Source organism: Artemia sp. Qi Xiang Cuo, unplaced genomic scaffold (assembly GCF_049724085.1).
Source record: "Artemia sp. Qi Xiang Cuo unplaced genomic scaffold, ASM4972408v1 HiC_scaffold_2985, whole genome shotgun sequence".
NCBI classification, from domain to species: domain Eukaryota; kingdom Metazoa; phylum Arthropoda; class Branchiopoda; order Anostraca; family Artemiidae; genus Artemia; species Artemia sp. Qi Xiang Cuo.
The window spans coordinates 248,909-268,861 of record NW_028300380.1 but is presented as its reverse complement, the minus strand read 5'-3'; the positions used below and the strand labels follow the sequence as shown (position 1 = coordinate 268,861).

At 35.5% G+C, this 19,953-nt stretch overlaps 1 protein-coding gene across 1 annotated transcript; it reads left to right on the top strand.

Moving 5' to 3' along the window:
- The first annotated feature begins 553 nt into the window (after positions 1-553).
- Positions 554-16,361, top strand: LOC148938741 (M-phase inducer phosphatase-like). The gene is made up of 5 exons (XM_089107569.1): positions 554-653; positions 2,677-3,032; positions 4,689-4,921; positions 12,849-13,528; positions 16,111-16,361. Exons 1-5 carry the CDS (start codon positions 554-556, stop codon positions 16,359-16,361), a joined length of 1,620 nt encoding a protein of 539 aa, XP_088963695.1.
- Positions 16,362-19,953: the final 3,592 nt, after the last annotated feature.

The following is a 19,953-nucleotide window of genomic DNA, read 5'->3' as shown; positions in this document are numbered from 1 at the left end:
ATTTAGTTTCATATCGTTTTATTAAAGATTGAGTGAGATATGTGGATAATTGTCTTATTATAATTTAGATTATGTTTGTAATTAAAACGGAACACCTATGGTATTATAATGGGAATATATATTTGTGTTCGCTAGTGACATTGTTGTCACTAAAATTAAGAACACTGTCTTATGAAAACTGTCTTAGGAACACTGTCTTATGACTAAAAGTAAGAACAGTCCAAAAAGTTTTCAAAATTTATTGCGCTAGTACATAAATAGTAGGCGTGGAACACCATAGACACTGCTTGTGTTATCATCAGGTAAATCAAACATGTGTACAAGTGTTTGTAGTGTTGCTTGCGAATATATAGCCATTCGAAAAACAGGTCGTTACTGAATGGGCTGGGAAGAGGTCATAAGGGAGTATTTAAAGAAAATTGGAATGTCATGGGAGGGGTTTAAAGAGTAAAGATTTGAATAAAGCGAGGTTGACTCTACGTAGGTGTGTTGACCTCGGCAGCGTGGAGCTTGTCTGTGAGTTATCAATAGTAGTATATGCTCGTTTTTGCCAATGACATTGTTCTTATGGCTAGAAGTAAGAACAACCTACACAGTCTTAAACGTTTATGTCAAAAGTATATTAAATGAAGGGATTAAAAATAATTATACGAGTAAGACTTAGAAGGGTTAATAATGAGGAAGAAATTTTTAGTTTTTGATGTCTGGACCTTATAGAGGAACGGGACTACCTGGAATTTAAAATAAAGCAAGAGGAGAACTATTTAGTATTCTAGTTGAAGAAAGGGTAAGGGTCGCCATTGCGAAAATGTGGTGTTGAAAAGCGACGTACAAAATATGAAAATGTTTAAACAGGAATTCTGAACAAAAGTATTTCCGCTAGATGATTGGGGTTTTAGGTTAGAGGGCGTGAGGATTCAGAGAAGATGGGGGGCGTTACAGTTCAGAGATTTTACTCGTATTTTTAGGGCTTGTTCACGGGCAGATAGATTAGTAATTAAAGTAGATTTTAGGCCCATTTTCTGTACACCAAAAGCAGTATGTCTACAGTTAATTAGGGATTCAATTGTAGAATCTTGGCCTTAATGAATTATTACAATTTTTAGAAGTTTTGGCTTGGAGGACGAATGCAATTAAGGTTTGGTTGCGGAAAATACTAGTGGTAGCGGACTGTATATTTTTGGTATTACCAGACTTGGATTTTTTTTCAGAATTTTTGATCCGTGAAAAAAAAAGACTTGTCTTTCATTTAATGTTTGATCTTTTTCAAATCATGCCGGAAAACTCATTCAACAGGAAATTTTTCATTGAAATCCCATCCTCCGAATGGAAAGTTTCTTCCACGGAAAATCCTCTGATGAAGAATTTCTCCCGCGAAAAATTTCCACATGGAGAATATCTCCTGCGAAAAATTCTGCCACGAAGAATTGCTCCCACTGAAAACTTTCCCATGGAAAATTTCCCCCTTGGGAACTCCCTCCTCCCACAAAAAAATCTCCCAGGTAATTTTGACCTCTCTCAAAATTTACCCTGGATAATATTCCCGGAACATCTCTAGATGTTAAATTGAATCGGCAAAGAGAAAGTAACATAAATTTGATATAAGAGTTCTGGCAAATTCTCCCGTGTAATATTTCTCCTTATAAGTTCATCTTCGGAAACTTTCGTGTCCATGGAAAATTCTCCCCGTGGAAAATCCCCTTGCGCAAACTGTCCCTCCCTAAAAACGTCTGTTTACTTCCAAATAACAGAAACTATATGTAAACAACAGACAAAATTCATAACTTATAGCCGTTCCCCCGGGTACTATGGGGGGATCATGACAATTTCCTCGGAACATCATGGCGGGGGGGGGGGGGGTAATGTACAGCGGGTCTGCATTAAAAAAGTGTTAGGTACAATTATTCTGCATATTGTGAGGTAGGAATTGTATTCTAACTTCAAACTGTCTAAATACTTCACCCCACCTTCACCCCTAATTTGCAAATATACAGCCCAAATTATATACTTCCCATCTATTCTGTCACTTGTCTTTGTCTTTCCTCACGCTAAGCTGAAAAAAATAAATAACGAAGAAACTGGTTTGTCTCGAGTTTTAGACACGTAAACTTGAGTGAGTGGCGTATAATAAACAAGTACCATCAATTCTTCGCAGGAAGCGCGGAGGTAGTTAAAAGCAAAAGAAAAATATATTATATATTAAAATATATTAATAAGATGTATCGTTCAAGATTAATCTGAAGGATCATTTTCCTTTCCCAAGGTAGTAAAGCAATATGACGACGAAACCTCTCAAAAAAAATTGTAGACAATTATTTGATATCTTCTCTCATAAAAGATGGCCCCTTTTTGCAAAGTGCACGTCTTGTCGTAAAGATCAATAATAGTCATAGAAGTGAAAAAGAACCCTTGATGTATCAAAACGTTCGCTGGAACCATTGCATGAAAAATATTGAGTGGTTCGTATTATTGAAAGATTTAACAACTAATTGTTTGATTTAGGGTAAAAAAAAATTGACATTTATTCGGTTCTTGTTTTTTTACATAGACAATTGTCAATTCATTCATGTCCTAAACTGCTAGATATAAAGGATTGAATTTCATCGAAAGATTTACCTGTCAGTCTTAATGAGATTTTTCTCGTGGCCTTTCGTTCACTAGATTTTTAATTTCTAGGTACTAGTTTCTCCTTTATTCCGGCCAAAACGGCAAGTTCACTTGGCAGCCCTATTCGACGACAAAATCACACTAGTCCAGTTCGTCGCTCGTTGCAGTATCGTCTAGGAAGTCCGTCTCGTCGAGGCCTATCAATCCAAAGTCCAAGCAAATCGAATATCATGCTGAATAACAGCCCAGTGCGGTTGAGCAGTCCAATTCGTAACCCTTTCAGTCCTCCAAAGAGCCCTAGCTTCCAGGATAGTGGATACTCGGGTGGCAAAAGTGATGGACTGGATTCTAAGTTACCAAAGAAATCTCCAAAGGCTGTTATAGACGGAAAAAGTCACTTGCGCCTTAGCCGCACGTTTTCTTCGGTAATCACTATTCTAGTGCTTATTTCGAAATTGATTTTCAATCTGGGCAGTTGAGCCAGTGACTAGAAAGAGTAAAATCATTAAACATTTCAGTGGATATATCTTCATCCCCCAATTGCATTTGCAGTCATAGGAGGAGATCACTCTTTGATCGGGCTCAATATGTTTCCTAATTTTATGTCAAGTGGATTATATGTCAATGGGAGGGGGGAGATAACCCCGAATATTTGAGCTTTTAGTATGTCTTATGGTAATAAAATATCTGAACTGCATATAGGAACAGTCCCATGCCATTGAATTGCATCATTATTGACTTTTTTTCTTTAAGTGAAAAAGAAGTCTTGCTGGCATGTTTTCTGTTGTGAGCTTACAATCACATAAACTGTTCTCTATCAAATAAAACGTTAAAAAATAATAAAATATGGATGGGATGTTGTAAACCATCGCAGGAAATTTGAAGTATTTCTAAAATACAAAACTACTACTATGACAAAGGCTGTTTTGTTTTTGAACATTTTAAAACACTACTTCTTTTATGATTGTTTGGAAGACTGGAATATCGTTTCCCTAACTAGTATATTTGAACTTAGCACCAAGGGAAGTTTGAAACAAATACTTAAAGAACTTTCTTGTAAATGCTCCTTTGACAGCCTTCTCTTTTCTACTTCCAGCTGCATTTCATGGCAATTTCTCAGTTATAAATCTGATTATGAATCCTTGATTATAAGGGTATTTTTACGAGTCCCAGTGGATACTTTTTTAACGGAAATCCTGTATTCTAATAACATAATGTATTATAATTAATATATTAATTGACAAAGGCTATTTAGCAGCTTTTGGGCAGACATTTCTAGATTTATAATTAATATCAACTAGGGAAAAATTCTGCCAAGTCAGATGTTCTGTTTTTTTTTCTGGAACAAATCATAAAATCTGGGGACGTGAAAAAAAAAAAAAACACTGTCATTGGTTCTGTTGATTAATACGTTGGATATTTACAAAATGCTTCACTAAGTTTTCTCGAATATAATCCCTGGAAAAAGTATTCGTTTTCTTCTTTTGATGTCGATCTTCTTTTTTCTATTTTTTTTTCTTTGTTTTTCTCAACCTTCTAGCAACGTGGATAACTCCATCTTAGTAGAAACAGGAAATGGTTAAAATAAGAAATAAACTCAAATCATATCCACAAATGGCTTTTTATTGTTTGGTCGAAGAAATATGGCTTTTTGGATCGGTTTTATATATTTTTCAATCTTTTTAAAAGTAATATATTTAGAAATTTATCCTGACGTTATATATGTTTTTAAGCATTTTAAATGAGTTGTTTCTAAACGTTGTTTCGAATACCAGGGGAAAAGTTTCACCCTCATAGGTGAAAAGCACCTCTGGCCCGTGGCTCATGATTCAGAAACTTGTCTATATCAGCAATCATTCTGAAATAATCTGGCATAATTTCTAATACTCCTAAATGTTTTTCAATTTTATGGTTTGGAAATGTAACTTTTGCTTATTTTATGTTTCAAACTGTCATGAGAAAGGGGAAATTAGTGTCGTGGACGAAAAGGATGGAACTAAAACAAGGAACGGTAATTCCCTGCTGATGTTGTTTTTGTCATTTTTTCTTCTTTTTTTCAATTATTTCTACCTTCTTTATAGATATCATGTGAAGAAGATGACGGGTTTTTGGCATCTGCGATTCTGGAGAGTGACGATGAAACAGTTGCTGATCCAAGTGATAAGTTCAGCTCACTTCTCTCAGCACCGATCACTGTCCAGCCGCCTGTAAATCCTCAGAATTCCGAATTGATACCTAGAGCACCAACCCTGCCCGAGCGAAGTACTACTTTTGTCCCAAAGACGCAACGTCCCTCAAGACAGTCTATTCGAAGGTACTCCTATTTCTGTATTCAAACATGGGTTTTTTCTTTCGACTTTTCGCTTTAGTGTTTGATTCATTAGATTCATCATAATTTATATTCTTAAAAAAATTATTAGTGACCCTAATCTCGTTTCAAGGAGTGGGGATGCAAGCTATTTCTTTGTTGGGATATCTCTTATATACATAGAAAGATCTTCAGAACGAGGTAATGCTCACCTGCAAAAATCACATACACCAGGTGGCACCAAGCGTGGAGGAAATTGTGACAAGCGTTTGGGAACCGTGTGGCACCTTTGGTGTTGTTAGATGTACACCAGGTGATGGAAAGTGGATGCTCCCTCGCTTCAGAAGCCATATTATACACTTAAAGCTTATTTCAAGAAAAATTACCAAAATTTACCACCAGGAGGTGACCTTTGAGATGCTCAACTTTCAAACTGTAAAAGGGAATTTTTATTTATGAAGCTTGTTTTTGTTTAAATTTTTTTGGTGAATTTTTCCGTGAGTTTTATCTCGATTTATGTAGCCAATTTTCTTTATAGTTCTTAAAGGGTTGTATATATTGAAGTAAGACGTAAGTTCTAGTAACTTAATTTTTTTGCAAATAAAAATGTTCAGATGCTTAAAAGATTTGACTGGAGTATTTTCGGAAACAAGTTTTGAGAAAGAAACATCATTTGACGAAAAAACATGTTTAACGTTTAGACTGTTTTGTGAGTTGCGTAGCTGTTTGCGCAACTCAAAAGTCATTTTGTATATTTCTCCTTCATCATTCAAAAAAAAATTGTCCGCTTTGATGCTTAGTTTTTACAGAATTTGCTGGTAATACATTATCTGAGAACACTGTATATGTAGAACTCTAGGTCTGTCGGGGCTGGTAAATTTTTTATTCTGGAGTCATCCTGACTCTAAAATGTACATCGTCGCTGTTATGCTTGTAGGTCGTATCTGATATATTAAAGCTTCTGAAACAATTGCCAAAAACTGTTTACCATGATGCTCTCGAAGGGAAGATCAGCAAGGAAAAGCATGCTCAATCAGGCTTCCATCCTCCTGGCCTGGACATTATTCTGTTGATCCTTCCTTAGAGAACGGCACTACGGACTGGTTTTGGCAATTACCTCGAAAGTGTGGAAATTACGATACGGCCTTTTGTGGTTGGTAATAGCAACGATATGGCCTCTACACCCTTTTTAAACTGTAAGAGTTGGAAATGCACTTATTTTCTCATTGTAAAAGGCCTACTTCAAAGGAATTTTGGGACTAGTTTTTAAAAGATGTTATTACACCTCATACTATGTAGCAAACATGTACACAGGCCCGAGCTTAAGACTTTTAGCCCTGGCATCTCAGTATTTTCCCCATTTCGTACAGATTCTTACATTTTCGACATGATTCACCTATTTTGGCACTTTTTTTTAGTTTTCTTAGTCTTATTCCCCGGGATATATGGTAATATAAAAATGATTTATCTCTGATTAACAATGCACTGCTCCTGAAGCTTATTTCCTCGTAAGTAAAGTATTGACAAGAGTCCAAATTACGAATTCAAATTTCAATTAGCTGTTATCAAGGCAGGAACTTGTTGCCCCTCAATACATCAATATGCCATCCAGGTAGACTTGGTTGTTTTTCCGTTTTTCAAATGAAAATTTAGAATAATAGATGGCAATGTATATCAAGGCGTGTCTACTTCCTTAGGCGCTTGCCGATAATAAACTTGGATCAGTTACCGTCTGACTCAGTTGTGGCCAGATTGGCTTATTTTACGCCAAACTGGCTTATTTTGTTGGCGACTGGCGAAAAATTTTTTGGAACTGGCTTGTGGCTTTAAACTTGGCTATTTTTATTTTGAGCTGGCTTATTTCTTGGCGTGATTTACTTTTTCGGGAAGAATTTATATTTTTTGGCAATCCATCCGATTTTCGAACGAACGAATGCTCACGAAAGGTCAAAATCACGTTTTAACTCTATGGTCAAAATACGAATCTAACTGCGGTGAAGTTTTCAAATCCTAAGAGACACGGGGCTTCGTAACAATAGCATAAAAAGCATTAGCCATTAATTCATGGGGTTGAACTACAGCTGAAGGTACAATATATTAGCTGTTATTTATTAGTATAGAATAACGCCAGGAATCAAACTCATAACAGGCATGTCTGTAACATCTACAGATCCTGTTTAACTGTTCAGTTCATGTGAGTCGTCCAGGAGTCGTCATGTACGCTCTAGCTATTTTCTGTGGTTTGTATCTCTGTACAAACAGATTGGGTACACAGCCTAGCCGACTGGGTACACACCCCAATGCATTGGGTACTGCCCCCAATATGTTGGGTACCCCCAACCCATTTTCACTTTTTGTCTAGGCTTATTCTGAGAAAATACATTTATTTATATTTGAGGTTTTCTTTGCATCACATCAGTTTAAATATGCTCAAAGGAAGAAGCAAATTGGTCATTGGTTTTCTCATAATACATGCAAAAGTGAAAATCATTATGGGGCAGTTGGGGATATTAATTGTTTTATGTACTACCATCAACATAATGTACTACTTCACCCCTGCAGTAGTACACCACAGGATCTGTACCTATGAATTTGAGTGCTACACCCCACAATCATTACTACATTAAACCTGGAATAGGTCCGACTATGCTATATCTTGAGGAGGTACAGCTGCTCTCTAGGGTATATGGATAGGTACCAGTTTTTACCGTTATTTATAAAAGCATGATTTCCAGAACCTTTGTTACATCGCTACAATGGTGACGGAGTACAGTATATGCTGATGAGTGTGAATGAAACAAATAATTACTACCTGGTATGGGGAGGGGGGGTACCCAAAGCATTGAGGTGTGTAGCTCAATGCATTGGCTACCAGCAAATTGGGTACATGCCACAGAAAATAGCTAGTGTACATGACTGGTTTGCACCCCCATTTTTAGCAGTGATGAGCATCAGCTTGTGACATAAGCAAACCTGAAGCAATCAATCTTGTTTCAGACTCACTTTTATTCATTTTTCCCAATGTGTTAGCCTATAGTTAAATACTAGAGAAATTAGTTATATATAATATAGGCTAATAGCTAATATGTAATAAAGTACCATATAATACTAATGAAAATATCAGAAAGAGATATATAAGTACAGAAGCAGGATAAGTAGATGAGTTACCCTTGCTTTGATGTCTGATTTCTTTGTTACTGTTGCTGTAGCCTAGGCCTATAGGGTAAGACTCCTAGTGATTAGCCAGTGCCTAATCTGATCTGTATCTCTGATTAGAATGCAGTATGTCCTTTACCTGGCAGCTGAGACTTTAATCTTGACCACTACTAATTTTCAGAATTATCAATCTTGGCCAATAGTCTACAAATCTTGACCACAAAATTGATAATTAAACATGAGACATTAGCTTTAACAGACAGCGACTATGGAAGTTATCCTATAGTTTTGTTATTTAGAAAAAAACCTTTCAGATTTTGAAATAAACAAGGTCCATTGTTATATTAAATTAAATCAATCAACTGTAGACAGTCAAGGCAAGTGTCCTGAAAATCAGATCATTGACCCCTCTTCTTTCTGGGCTGGGTTGACAATAGATCCAAATCTTTAATTTGTTCTTCTTTTCTCATGATAAGTTTATACACTTCTTCTTGGGAGAATTCAATTTTTACTGAATGAGATAATCCCTTACTACATAGTTTCTCTTGTTGTAAAAATTATGTTACTGTTATAGTAAACCGCCTTGTTGTAAACACTGCTTATTAATATTCAAAATGTGGATGAATATGGAAAGATGTAAATCAGTTATTAGCTAATAATGTGAGGTAACATCATAGTAGGGTTTATCTAATTCAATATAGTCAGTGTATTTTGACCTACTATATATGGTGTTGTAGGTTTAGATCCATTGGCAGTTTTCTTTCCAGTATTTTGCAGTTCAATAGTATATGCTAAGGGGTTTCTTCTGTGTTTTTACAGTACCTGCAAAATGGGCTATTTGCAACTTCTCCATTTGGCTGCTTTATTTTGTATGAAGGAGAGTGGTGGTTGAAGTTAGCTGTATTTGAACATGGGCAGTTGAACCAGACTGATTGTATGCTGGTCGGAAAGGGGGATAAATTTAGTGGCTTTAATTCAAGCCATGTTTTTAGTCATAATCTAGTTGTATCCCTTATAGTTCGAGATTTCACTGGTTCCATTTGGCTTTTTGCTTTGCTATCTTGTCTGCTTTTTCATGTCCTTCTTTACCTAGATGACTAGGTATATATTGAAATTTAGTAACAAAACCTAATCTCCCAAGGCAGCTGAGGTTTTCTGTGGTATGATGTAGGCATGTGCCCAGCGTTTCAATGTTTGTGTTTCATAAGATATAGAGAGCAGATTTGAAGTCAGAGAATATTACTGTGTGTTAATTGTTCTGTTTCAGTTTCATTAGGATCTCTAAGCACAAATTGATTGCAGCTACTTTTGATTACAGCTGTTAGTGTGCTGGTCCCTGCCTTGTGTTTTTTCACAATGCATAGGCTGAGCTCTTTTAAAAAGCATCCACTTCCACATCCCTCTTCACTTAAAGATCAATCAACATATACTTGGGCACATCCATTAAATTCCCTTTTTAAGAGCTGTTTGATATCATGGATTGCAGTTTGGGATTCAATTTGTTCCTATTTTGAGGCGAGGAATTCTAGTTTAACCCTGGGGTGATTGATCCCCAATTAAATTTGAATTCAACTCCTTCATACTCTCTTCCAGTCTGCTCATGCAGTTTAGGCTTATAATAAAAATTAACCAGGAAAATATTGATTTTTAAAAGATATAATCTGTTAAAATAACATAACTACAAGTGTTACTTGACCCCACGAAACCCCTGGAGAAAGGTATTTAAGTTCTGAAATTTGTCCATTGTTTATATAAAGTATTTGCTATTGAGAAATATGTATGAATTTTTTTCCATGGGGGGGGGAGGTTTTGGGCATTAGGCCTAATGGAAGGAATACTCATATAAACTTCAGAGAGGGCTCATTTGATTGAAAATTGAAAGTTATAGTTCACTTTTTAAGCATCACAAGATATTGGAGGGTAGCCAGCTCCCCCCCCCCCAAACCTCTTTTTTTCCTGATGCATCCAATAAAATTTTTAAATGTATCCAATAAAAATGTTCAAAAATCATATAACAAAAATTCTGGTGCCAATACAACCCCCCAGGGCCCAGGGCAGGCATTGTAAGTTGTGTCCTGGGGGCATATATGAGTCTTATGGAAGGGATGCTCATATTCACTTCAACGAGGGCTCATTTAATTTGAAATTGAAAGTCCTAGTTCAGTTTTAAGCGTCAAAAGGGATTGGAGGGCACCTAGCCCCCCCCCCTCCCCTCCATTCCCTTTTTTCCTCAAACCCATCCGATAAGAACTTTGAGATAGTTTTTTTTTTAAATAGTTCAACGATTATATAAAAAAAACTCCAGTGTCAACAGATCCTCCCAGGGCCCAGGGGCAGGTGTTGTCCGGGATACACTGGTGAATTTGTGTATCTTATTGAAGGGATGCTGGTAAAAACTTCATAGATGGCTTAGATGATTGGAAATTGAATGTTATAGGTCAGTTTTTTAGAGTAAAATGATATTGGAGGGCACCTAGTCCCCCTCCCTGCTCTTTGACCCCCAATACATCCAATCAAAAATTTGAGATAGCCAATAAGTTAAAAATTGCTGAAAAGTCAGATAGCAAAAATTTAGGGGTCCTCACTACCCCCCCGGGCCTGGGGCAGGCATTGTAAGTTGTGTTGCATTTGGTCACAGAGTATCATTATAGTAATCGGAGGTCCGACTCAGTGAAATTATGGGATACAGAAATTGCAGCGCACACACGGACAGTGCTTGAACTAACACAGGAGAAATTGAGCCAGTGGGCGTCCTCGTCAATAATTTTCCCCAAACTGTTGGACAGGAAAGTAAGCATGGTCGAGCATTTTCTGAGCATCGCGCGCGGGAACTTCTGTAAAGTCTCTAGAGTTCCACATGGGGTAGCGGTTTATCACAATTCTACTAAATGCAGCCTCAAAATAATCTCTACACTGGAACTGAACTTCCGCAAAACAGGGAACAAATTGAAAGGTTGATAATGCCAGTAGGATCAAAGGACCTGAATAGTGGTGAGTATTTCTATAAGACGGCCGTCAAAACTTGGACACCATTAAAAGTAAAGTTAGATTTTGGGCAAAAAATTGTCTGGCTTATTTTTGGCTTGTTTTTCAAAGGCTGCGGCTTACTTTTTTGTTCACGATCTGGCCACACTGGTCTGACTCGTGTTTTGAAAGTGGCTAAGTTTGAAATCTGTTTGATCTGTAATATGTTTTTTGACTGGCTTGAGGATGTGTTCAATTACGCGCCTGTGGAACAACACTGATTGTCGTTATGAAAAAAACTATCTTAAAAGGTAACTAACCCAAAAGAGGCTCTCAGTCGGCGAAGTATGAAAATATTTCGGTTTTCTGTCAACAGAAAAACATGTACAATGCGATTGAAAAAAATTGGAAGATTTGACTGGTGATTTGTGTATGGATTGGTATTTCTTTTAATTCTGGAAAAACAAAGCCTTTCTTCACTAATTATCACAATTTAGAAATCTCTTTCAAGCAAAATCTAGTTTTAATTTGAAAATTATCCAAAATGACCCAATTTAGTAAGTGGAGTTTGGTCAGGGGCGTCGATTTACGAAAATGTAGGGGAAAAAAAAATTTACTTTTCAAAATCGTAAGGGGGGGGGGGGTAATTTATTCCAATTTTTTTGACAAGAAAAAACAAAAAAGGGTATTGATAAATCTGGGCAAGGGAAACGGCAATTGCCCCTCACCACCCCAATTGACGTGCCTGCTTTTGTTATAATCAACGATTTAATTGCGTCCATGGAACATAGTTGTGCTACACAGCTGGCAAATAAAAAAAACTTCAAAATGTGAAGAATGGATAGGCACAGGGAATGATCTGAAGCAATTCTGTTTACTCTGGCGACATGTTTTTATTATTTTTATTCTATTAAGGTTTTGATTGGAATGAAGAACACCAGATATTTATTTGATTATCATCATGAAAGTAAATGAAAAATAAAGGGTCATTGTTAACTGTTGTGGCTTGGAACCAGCTGTTGCCGATAACGAAAATATTTTACCTGCACGAATTGATTGACGATGAGATTAACAGATTTTCATGAGATTTTCGTTGATTATGTATTATTCACTTATGTGTTTTTTTTTTGTTTTTTTTATCGCACTCCACGTTTATACTCTTCTTGTATGTCTGGGTTATAAATTGAATAGTGATTTCGATTACGTAAAAGAAAATTTTCCGGTATGTCTTGAAATGTAGTCAAACAGATAAGTAAGTTAAGGAAGAGTATCCTTCATGGAGTCAACCTTAAAGAGCTTTATCACAGCAACGATCTAGTAGAAGCACTAGACGGTTTTTCTATGGAGGGAAAAAGACAGCTTCCTTACCTAAAAAAATGTCTGAATTCTTAGTTCTTTTTTTTTTAGAAAAATCGTGGATATATGTAGCATTCGGCCTATTAGCGAGTTGTAGGCCCCTACGGCTATGCATAACTGGCCTAAAAATGGCCTTAACTGTTATTTGAATGATTTGCCCCTACAAGTTATTTAAAGAGTTTTGCTCATTTGTCTAATCGACTCAATAATAAAAACCCATACTTAATTTTCACTTAAGCTCAGTGGTTATATTTTTCTCGTTTGAAGAATGCGAAACTCAAGATTAATTGTAACTCTAGTTATTAACCAGAAAATGACACACTATTGCCAACCAAACGATCAATTTCGAAAAATTCGGTTGTACCCTTTTTCTTGTTCCAGCAACATTCTCTTTGCATTCTGGAACTCAGGAGTACATACTTGATTGAAATGTTTATAATCGTTTATTTATTTGTAGGTGTCTTTCAATGGTAGATACATTTCCATCGAATGTCGTTGCATCTCCTCTGTCTAGCCGGAATTTGGAAACAATAGAAGAATCCCTCCGGCAAACCCCAATATGCTTTAAGCGCCCCGATCCCCCACGAAGTCATCCCAGTCCTCATCAGAATAAACGTCGAAAGTCCGATTTGCAAGAAAATGAAAATCCCAGTAGAGATGAGAGTCTTCCTTGTGTTATACCGACCAGTAAAACAGTTGTTAAAAAGCTGTTTCGGAGTCAAACCGAAACGGATATGTCGCATCACACAATAATGCGAGCAGTTCAAAGCTGTTCCGATAATAGTGATCTAATTGGAGATTGTACTCGATCTTATGCGCTTCCCCTGACAGTTGGCAAACATCCAGAATTGAAAAGTATATCATGTCATACTTTAGCTGATTTGATAAGGGGTAAATTTAATGATGCAGTAAGCAAGTTTGAAGTGGTAGATTGTCGATTCCCTTTCGAATTTAATGGTGGGCATATTATACACGCTGCCAATCTATGGACAAAGGACTCAATATATCAGGAGTATCTTGATGGTCGTGGAGTGGCACGAATTCCACCGTACCTGACACCTGAACTCAATGCAGAAAAGCGGAATATTCTTATATTTCATTGTGAATTTTCCTCGGTGAGAGGGCCCAACTTGTCTCGTTTCTTAACCCTTTCAGTCACGAATTTTAGCCTGGAAGGTCAAAATTATGAGAGTAGCGAAAGTCAACCATGTGATGGATAAGTACTTACCAGGAATTTTTTCAGATTTTTTTCTGAACGTCTTCTTTCTTTTCCACCATGTACTTGAGCAAGGACAGTGTGACCAAATTTATTCAAATACAGTATAAAACCAATGAAAAACTGAGACTTCAAATATAGTACAAAAAACGAGAAACTGAATTGACAATGATCCTTTTACGTTTCTTTAGGTTTGTGAAACTGTGCGAAACAGTTTCGCGATTCTTCCAGGCAAAGTGGGACGTTGCACTTGGTACACATGAACCTAGTCTTCATGATACAGGGGGCATTTTTACACCTGTTTTGGGCGGCAAATTTTTCTGGCCAATGAGCAAAGGAATCTTTCTTCACGGCGGAGCAGGGCCTACGAAATTTGAGTTTTCGTTTCCTACGATTTTCGGCAACCGAGTCTTCTTCATCACTCTCCTCCTCTTCGCTTGAAGGAAGAGATCTGGGTCGGCCTCTTCTTCTAGGAGTGTCTTCAGACATAATGAGAGTCTCTGCTATGTCGAGTCGGAAGGTGAACGAATCGACAATGTTATTTTGTCTCATATTCTGTGCTTTGCAAATCTCGACATATTCAAGCCAACTGTTGACTACAGCAAGATCGATCAAATGGAATACGAGTCTCAAAGTCCATTTTTTTGATCGAATGAGGGTCCTATAGTAGGATACCATCTGGTCAAGCTTATCAACCCCACCCATACTCAGGTTATAAGCCGCAATAGCTTCCGGCTGCGTCACTTGTACCTCTGTCTTCGTTTTCTTACACCACTTCATCACGTTTTTTACGTTGCCGCTTCCAATCATGTTAGAAGTGACTATCACCGAGCTACAGTCCATCCACTTGATCAGACATACTTCTCCACTCTCGAGCTCGTGGAACGCCCCCCTTCCTGTCTTTTTCAGAGACGTATCAGATTCCAACTTTGCGCCCAGAACTCGATTCGCTCTGATCGTGCCGGTGCCATACATACTTTTCCGTTCAAGCTCTTCAAGGAGCGGAATACTCGTAAAAAAGTTGTCAAAGAATATTTTCGTATGCGGGCGAAGCTGGACGCGACCAGCAAGAGCTAGTACCATTCCAGGTCCCAGTCCGAACTGCTTCTGCTCTTCCGTCAGGATAGTTTTCTTACCCTGGTAAACATCAAAAGTGAGTATGATGCCGTTACTGTTACAAAGCATAAAGATTTTTATGCCCCACGGTGTTGGCTTCCCCCTGATATACTGTTTTATGTCCAATGCACCGGTGTACGGCACCATTTGCTCGTCGACTGATACATACTCAGAAGGTACGATGCTTTCTGTCTTTTTCAGGACCCGGTCTATAACCGGACGAACCTTCCATACGCGATCGGTGTTCTCCGGGTCTTTAGAGAGGATATCTACCAGATGAAACAAATTTCGGAGACGCGAAAACCTATTGAAGTTCATGGCGTCTGCTATTAGAGGTATCCGAGTCCGACTACCCCAGTACATGCGATACCTTGGGAATTTAAAAGCACTCATCGCTATATGAATACCTATGAACCTTCTTATTTCAGAGGCTGTTGTACCCAAACTTGAGCCGGTTTTCTGTACAGAATAAAGATTGGTCATCTCGGCGGCTAACTCATAAAATTCACTATCAAAATATTCTTTGAAGTAGTCTCTAGGCTCCTCGGGACCAAGTGGCGGCGGCGCCGGGTCGGCATTGTTGATAACTTTCGAGAAGATCGCATTCTTCCATACGAGTCTGCGTTTTCAATTTTTCGGAGGCGGGTGGAGGAGCGGCTCATCATCCTCAACTTCCGATAATGAATCTTCATCCGTATCGTGTGGCTGCGATAGATTTACTGACGCCCAATCTTCACCTTCGTCATCTGAGTTTGGTAGGTCCGATAACTCTGAAAGGTCTGAGTCGATCGCGTCCAAGACAGTCAGTATGTCAGCGTGACGAACTCGACGTGTTCTATCATTGGATTGACCTGGAAAAGAAGATAGTGAGTCGCTTTTCCAGAATAGCGACATGTCAGGAAAAATTTATCACGGATGTTTTCAAATAATACTACAAAAAGTATTTTCCTCTGACTGTACCATATATTCTGCTATTGAACTAGAAAAGTTAGTATCAAGTCACACTGTCCTTACCCAAGAACACGCTACTTCGAAAAAATCTGCGGCATCTATCCAACGCACTAGCGAGGTAAACTTTTTAATAGATGGGGTAACTAACTGAAAAGGACAAATGAACCCCTTTTTTCGCGTATTTTCATGGTAAATCTGGTAAAAAAAATGCATGAAAACATACCTGGTAGATCCATTCTTTCGAGTACGGATGTGCAACAACTTCAAAATACTGCTAAAAATCAGAATTTAGCATCATCGGTTTGAAACTTCGCCAGTGTCTTTTCGCATTACTTATTATTATGGAGCGCATACTCGAGTATCGCTGCCACCTACAGGGTCCAAGAAGACCAAGCGAAGCTGTGATGTTCTCATGTGAGAACATGGTGACTGAAAGGGTTAAGAAATAAAGATCGTGATGCAAATAAAGAACACTATCCGGCCCTACATTGGCCAGAGATATATCTTCTTGAAGGCGGATATAAAGAATTTTTTACAAATTATATTGAACTGTGTGAGCCTAAAGAATATATGCCTATGCTGACTGTAGGATATGAAAATGAATCGAAGATATGCCGAGCTAAAGCCAAAACATTTAATAAAGATGGCTTTTCAGTGTTTTTTCCAACGAAAATACGCAAAATATGATGAAAATAAGGTTCAATTGTTTTAAATAAGATCCATATATGGGATAGTTAAAGGCGTTTCTTAATAATTGTTAATGTCATTGAAAAACACACAAAAATCGCTATTAATAGTGCTATTCTTTGTTAAGTATAGCTACAACACGCAAAATACGATTATAAAACGTTCCCATGGTTCTAATACGGTTACTATAATTTGGGATGTCCAGACTTGCCAAATAATTTTAAATGTTAGTGAAAAAATACAATAGATATATCATTCGATTTCTTATAACTGTTTTTTCAAATGAAAAAAAGATGAAAATACTGTTACATGGCTCTAATTAATATAATAGAAATTATAAAGTCATTGCTAGGCAAAAAAAATGGAATTTTCAGTCACAAATTCACGAATATATCTCTTAATATGGTTTTTTAGTGTTTTTTTTCTCCAAAGATACTCAAAGAACAATGATATGTCGGGCATTTTGTTCTTGTTCAGATCCTTTCATGATGGGGGTAAAGGATTGGCTAAAAAAATGTAATTGAAACTTAAAAACTAACTAATATGTATCAGATTATTGAATGTCCTTTTGTTTTTCAGCGAAATAAAGCACAATTAGATTAAACTAAGATAACATAGTTCTCAGTCCTCTAGTTCAATTAGGGAGGTCCACGCATGGCTAAGAAACTTGACTTGTCAGTTAAACACTCACAAATCTATCGCATAAGATTTCTTTTCAGTGTTTTTTCAAACTATAATGATCATACGACGAATAAAATACGGTCCCTTGTCCCTATTAAACATCTTTCCATTTGATAGTTAATGGCTTAGATAAAAAATGGAAGTGAAAGTGAAACATTTTATAATATATAACATCCTCTTTATGTTCAGTTTTTTGTCCAACTTAAATTATAAACAGAAGCTTAACATAATTTCCCTCTGTTCGAAGTAAATTAATTACATTATGGTGGTAAACGTTTTGCTAAAAAAAATTTAATTGTCAGTTAAAATCTAAAAAATAGATCAATTCTTATTTATGTTAATATTTTTGTCAATCTATAAAACTACTACTAATCTTAGAAAACTGTAAATTTTAAATAAGACAAATCCTTAAAGGTGGTTGTTACTGAATGGGCAAAAAAAAGTACTATTAAGAGAAATAAAAAAATTACTATCTCTTATTATTGCGGTTCTCTGTATTTTCACTCGAAAATTAGATTTAAATTTTTGTACATTTCTATCTTTATTATCCTTAACTTCATTCGGTAATGCAATGGCAAAAAAAATGTATTTTTAATGGAAAAACTCCAAAATATTGACATTTAACTGAAATTTACTTGTTTATTCAACCAAAAATCCGAAAAGTACTATGAAAATACTGTCACATGTTTATAAATCCTATCCTTAAATTAGTTTGTTATATTCGGGTCTATAAAATGTTTGTGTCGGTTAATAAAAAACGAATAGCTCTTTTCAAATTTCTTTTCATGGTTTATTAAGACTAATTTAAGATCCAATCGCTTACTATAATATCCTATTTTTCTATCTACGATCCTTCCAGATTGTATGTATATGAGGGTATGAACAAATTTAATATTCATTTAAAATAACAAAAATATCTAGCTGACGATGTAAGGTATGTTTTATTTCTGATTTAACTACGCAAAATACTATTAACAGAAGGGACCAGTTTTCTCGATACGATCCTTACAGATTTGATTTCAAATAGGGGCAAAAAAAAAGTTCATGACAGATAAAATAAAAATAATTGATCACTTAAGTGTTAGTTTAATTTTAATCTTCAACCTTAATAAAGTTTTAAAAAATTGTCAAGTTTTATCATTCATAAAAGAAAAGTTTGTATGTCTAGTGTATGCTTAAAAATAGATTAAGTACTGATACATATAACACATATAGATCTTACTCTTTATTGACTTATATTATTTAAAAGAATATAATAAAATACATAGTTATTAAATGTACCAGGGGTATCATTAATTTCAGTACATTATTGATTTATAGCTTTGCTAAAAAAATTTACTTTAAAGTTCAAATAAACAACATATATATCTACAGATGGATTTTCAGTGTTTTTTAAAACGAAATACGAATAAAAAACTTGTCCATTTTTCTCCGTCGTATAAGTACCAGTTTTAGTTAAATTCTTTGCTAAAAAAATGGTATATTCTTTGCAAAACACTAGAATATTTATCTTAATATGGCTTTATATTGGATAATAAAACAATTTTAAGCAAACTACGATGTAACATATGTCATCGGTTTCTACGTCATATCTTTCAATCATGTAGTTTATTACTTTTACCAGAACTGTTACTATAAAATGAAAAAATAAAAAATAGCGCTTTAATATTGATTTTATGTGTTTTTAAAAACTAACACACGAAAAAAACTATTAAAAAACTGTTCCATTGTAATAATACATATAATTAAAGGAGTGATTTAAAATCTTTGCTAAAAAATTGAATTGTAATTTTTACACAAAATTATATATATCCTCAAATTTCTATAATTTTTAACTTCCAAAGAATATTCTATATATAATAATTAATGACTCTCCCTGTTGTATAATAGCTATCCTGCTTTTATTGTGTTAAAGGCTAGGCTAAAAAAATGTACTATTCATGGGAAATAAAAACCCTGTAGCACTGACGAGGGCTTTGCAGTGAGTTGTCTAGAGAAAATACGAAAAAAACAATGAAAAAATGTTCCAAAGATTCTAATCCATTTCTTTCAAGTAGGAAGGTCAAGGGTTGGCTTAAAAAAATGGAAATTTCATTGAAACTATAAAGAATATAGATCTATCGATGGATTTTCATTGTTTTTTCCGAATAAATTAATAAAAATACTATGAATATACTATCAAAGGGTTCTATAGAATATACTTCAATGTGGTGGGTCAATGCTTTGAAACGAAAAAGTAATTTTCAGTGAAATTCTCACAATTATATCTCTAAATATTGGTTTTAAGTGATATTTCTATCGACAATATGACATATAAGGTGAAATTTTTGGCAAATTGTTCTACTTAGTTTATTTAATTGAGTTATTAATTGTATGGGCAAAAAAAAGGTTATGTCTTATCCAATATAACCACATATATAGATGTACCTGTATAGTCAGATAAAATTAAAACAAAAATTCGAATTAAAATCTTTAAAATTTGTATCTTGATCCAAAGACCATTAGTAAGTACAAGGAGTTGCAAAAAAAATGGTATATTCTTAGAAAAACACAATAAGATAGAACTGACTATGTAAGTTCATTTTTAAGTCTTTAGAATATTCTATAAATAATATTAAAATTCTTTCCCATTTGACTATGTAATATAATTCAAGTAGTGAGTTAAAGTATTTGCTAAAAAAAAAGGAATATAATTATAAAAAATAAAAAGTATCTCTATTAATATTTAATTACAGTGTTTTTTCCTAAGAAAGTTAGAAAAAAAAGATTACAATACTTTCACATGTCACTAATGCACAACATTCAACTAGGGATGTCAAGTCTTGGCTATAAAAAATTTTAATTAAATTTACCTAATTCACAAATAGATATCTTAATCTGTCTTGTATTATATATGTAATAACAAAATACG

What these genes read in the sequence shown, in the direction of transcription:
- LOC148938741 (XM_089107569.1), top strand. Translation starts at nt 554, where the DNA reads ATGACATTGTTCTTATGGCTAGAAGTAAGAACAACCTACACAGTCTTA. An exon ending in GATTAAAAATAATTATACGA is followed by an intron (nt 654 to 2,676) that starts GTAAGACTTAGA and finishes TTTAATTTCTAG; the next exon opens with GTACTAGTTTCTCCTTTATT. An exon ending in GAGAGGGCCCAACTTGTCTC is followed by an intron (nt 13,529 to 16,110) that starts GTTTCTTAACCC and finishes GGTGACTGAAAG; the next exon opens with GGTTAAGAAATAAAGATCGT.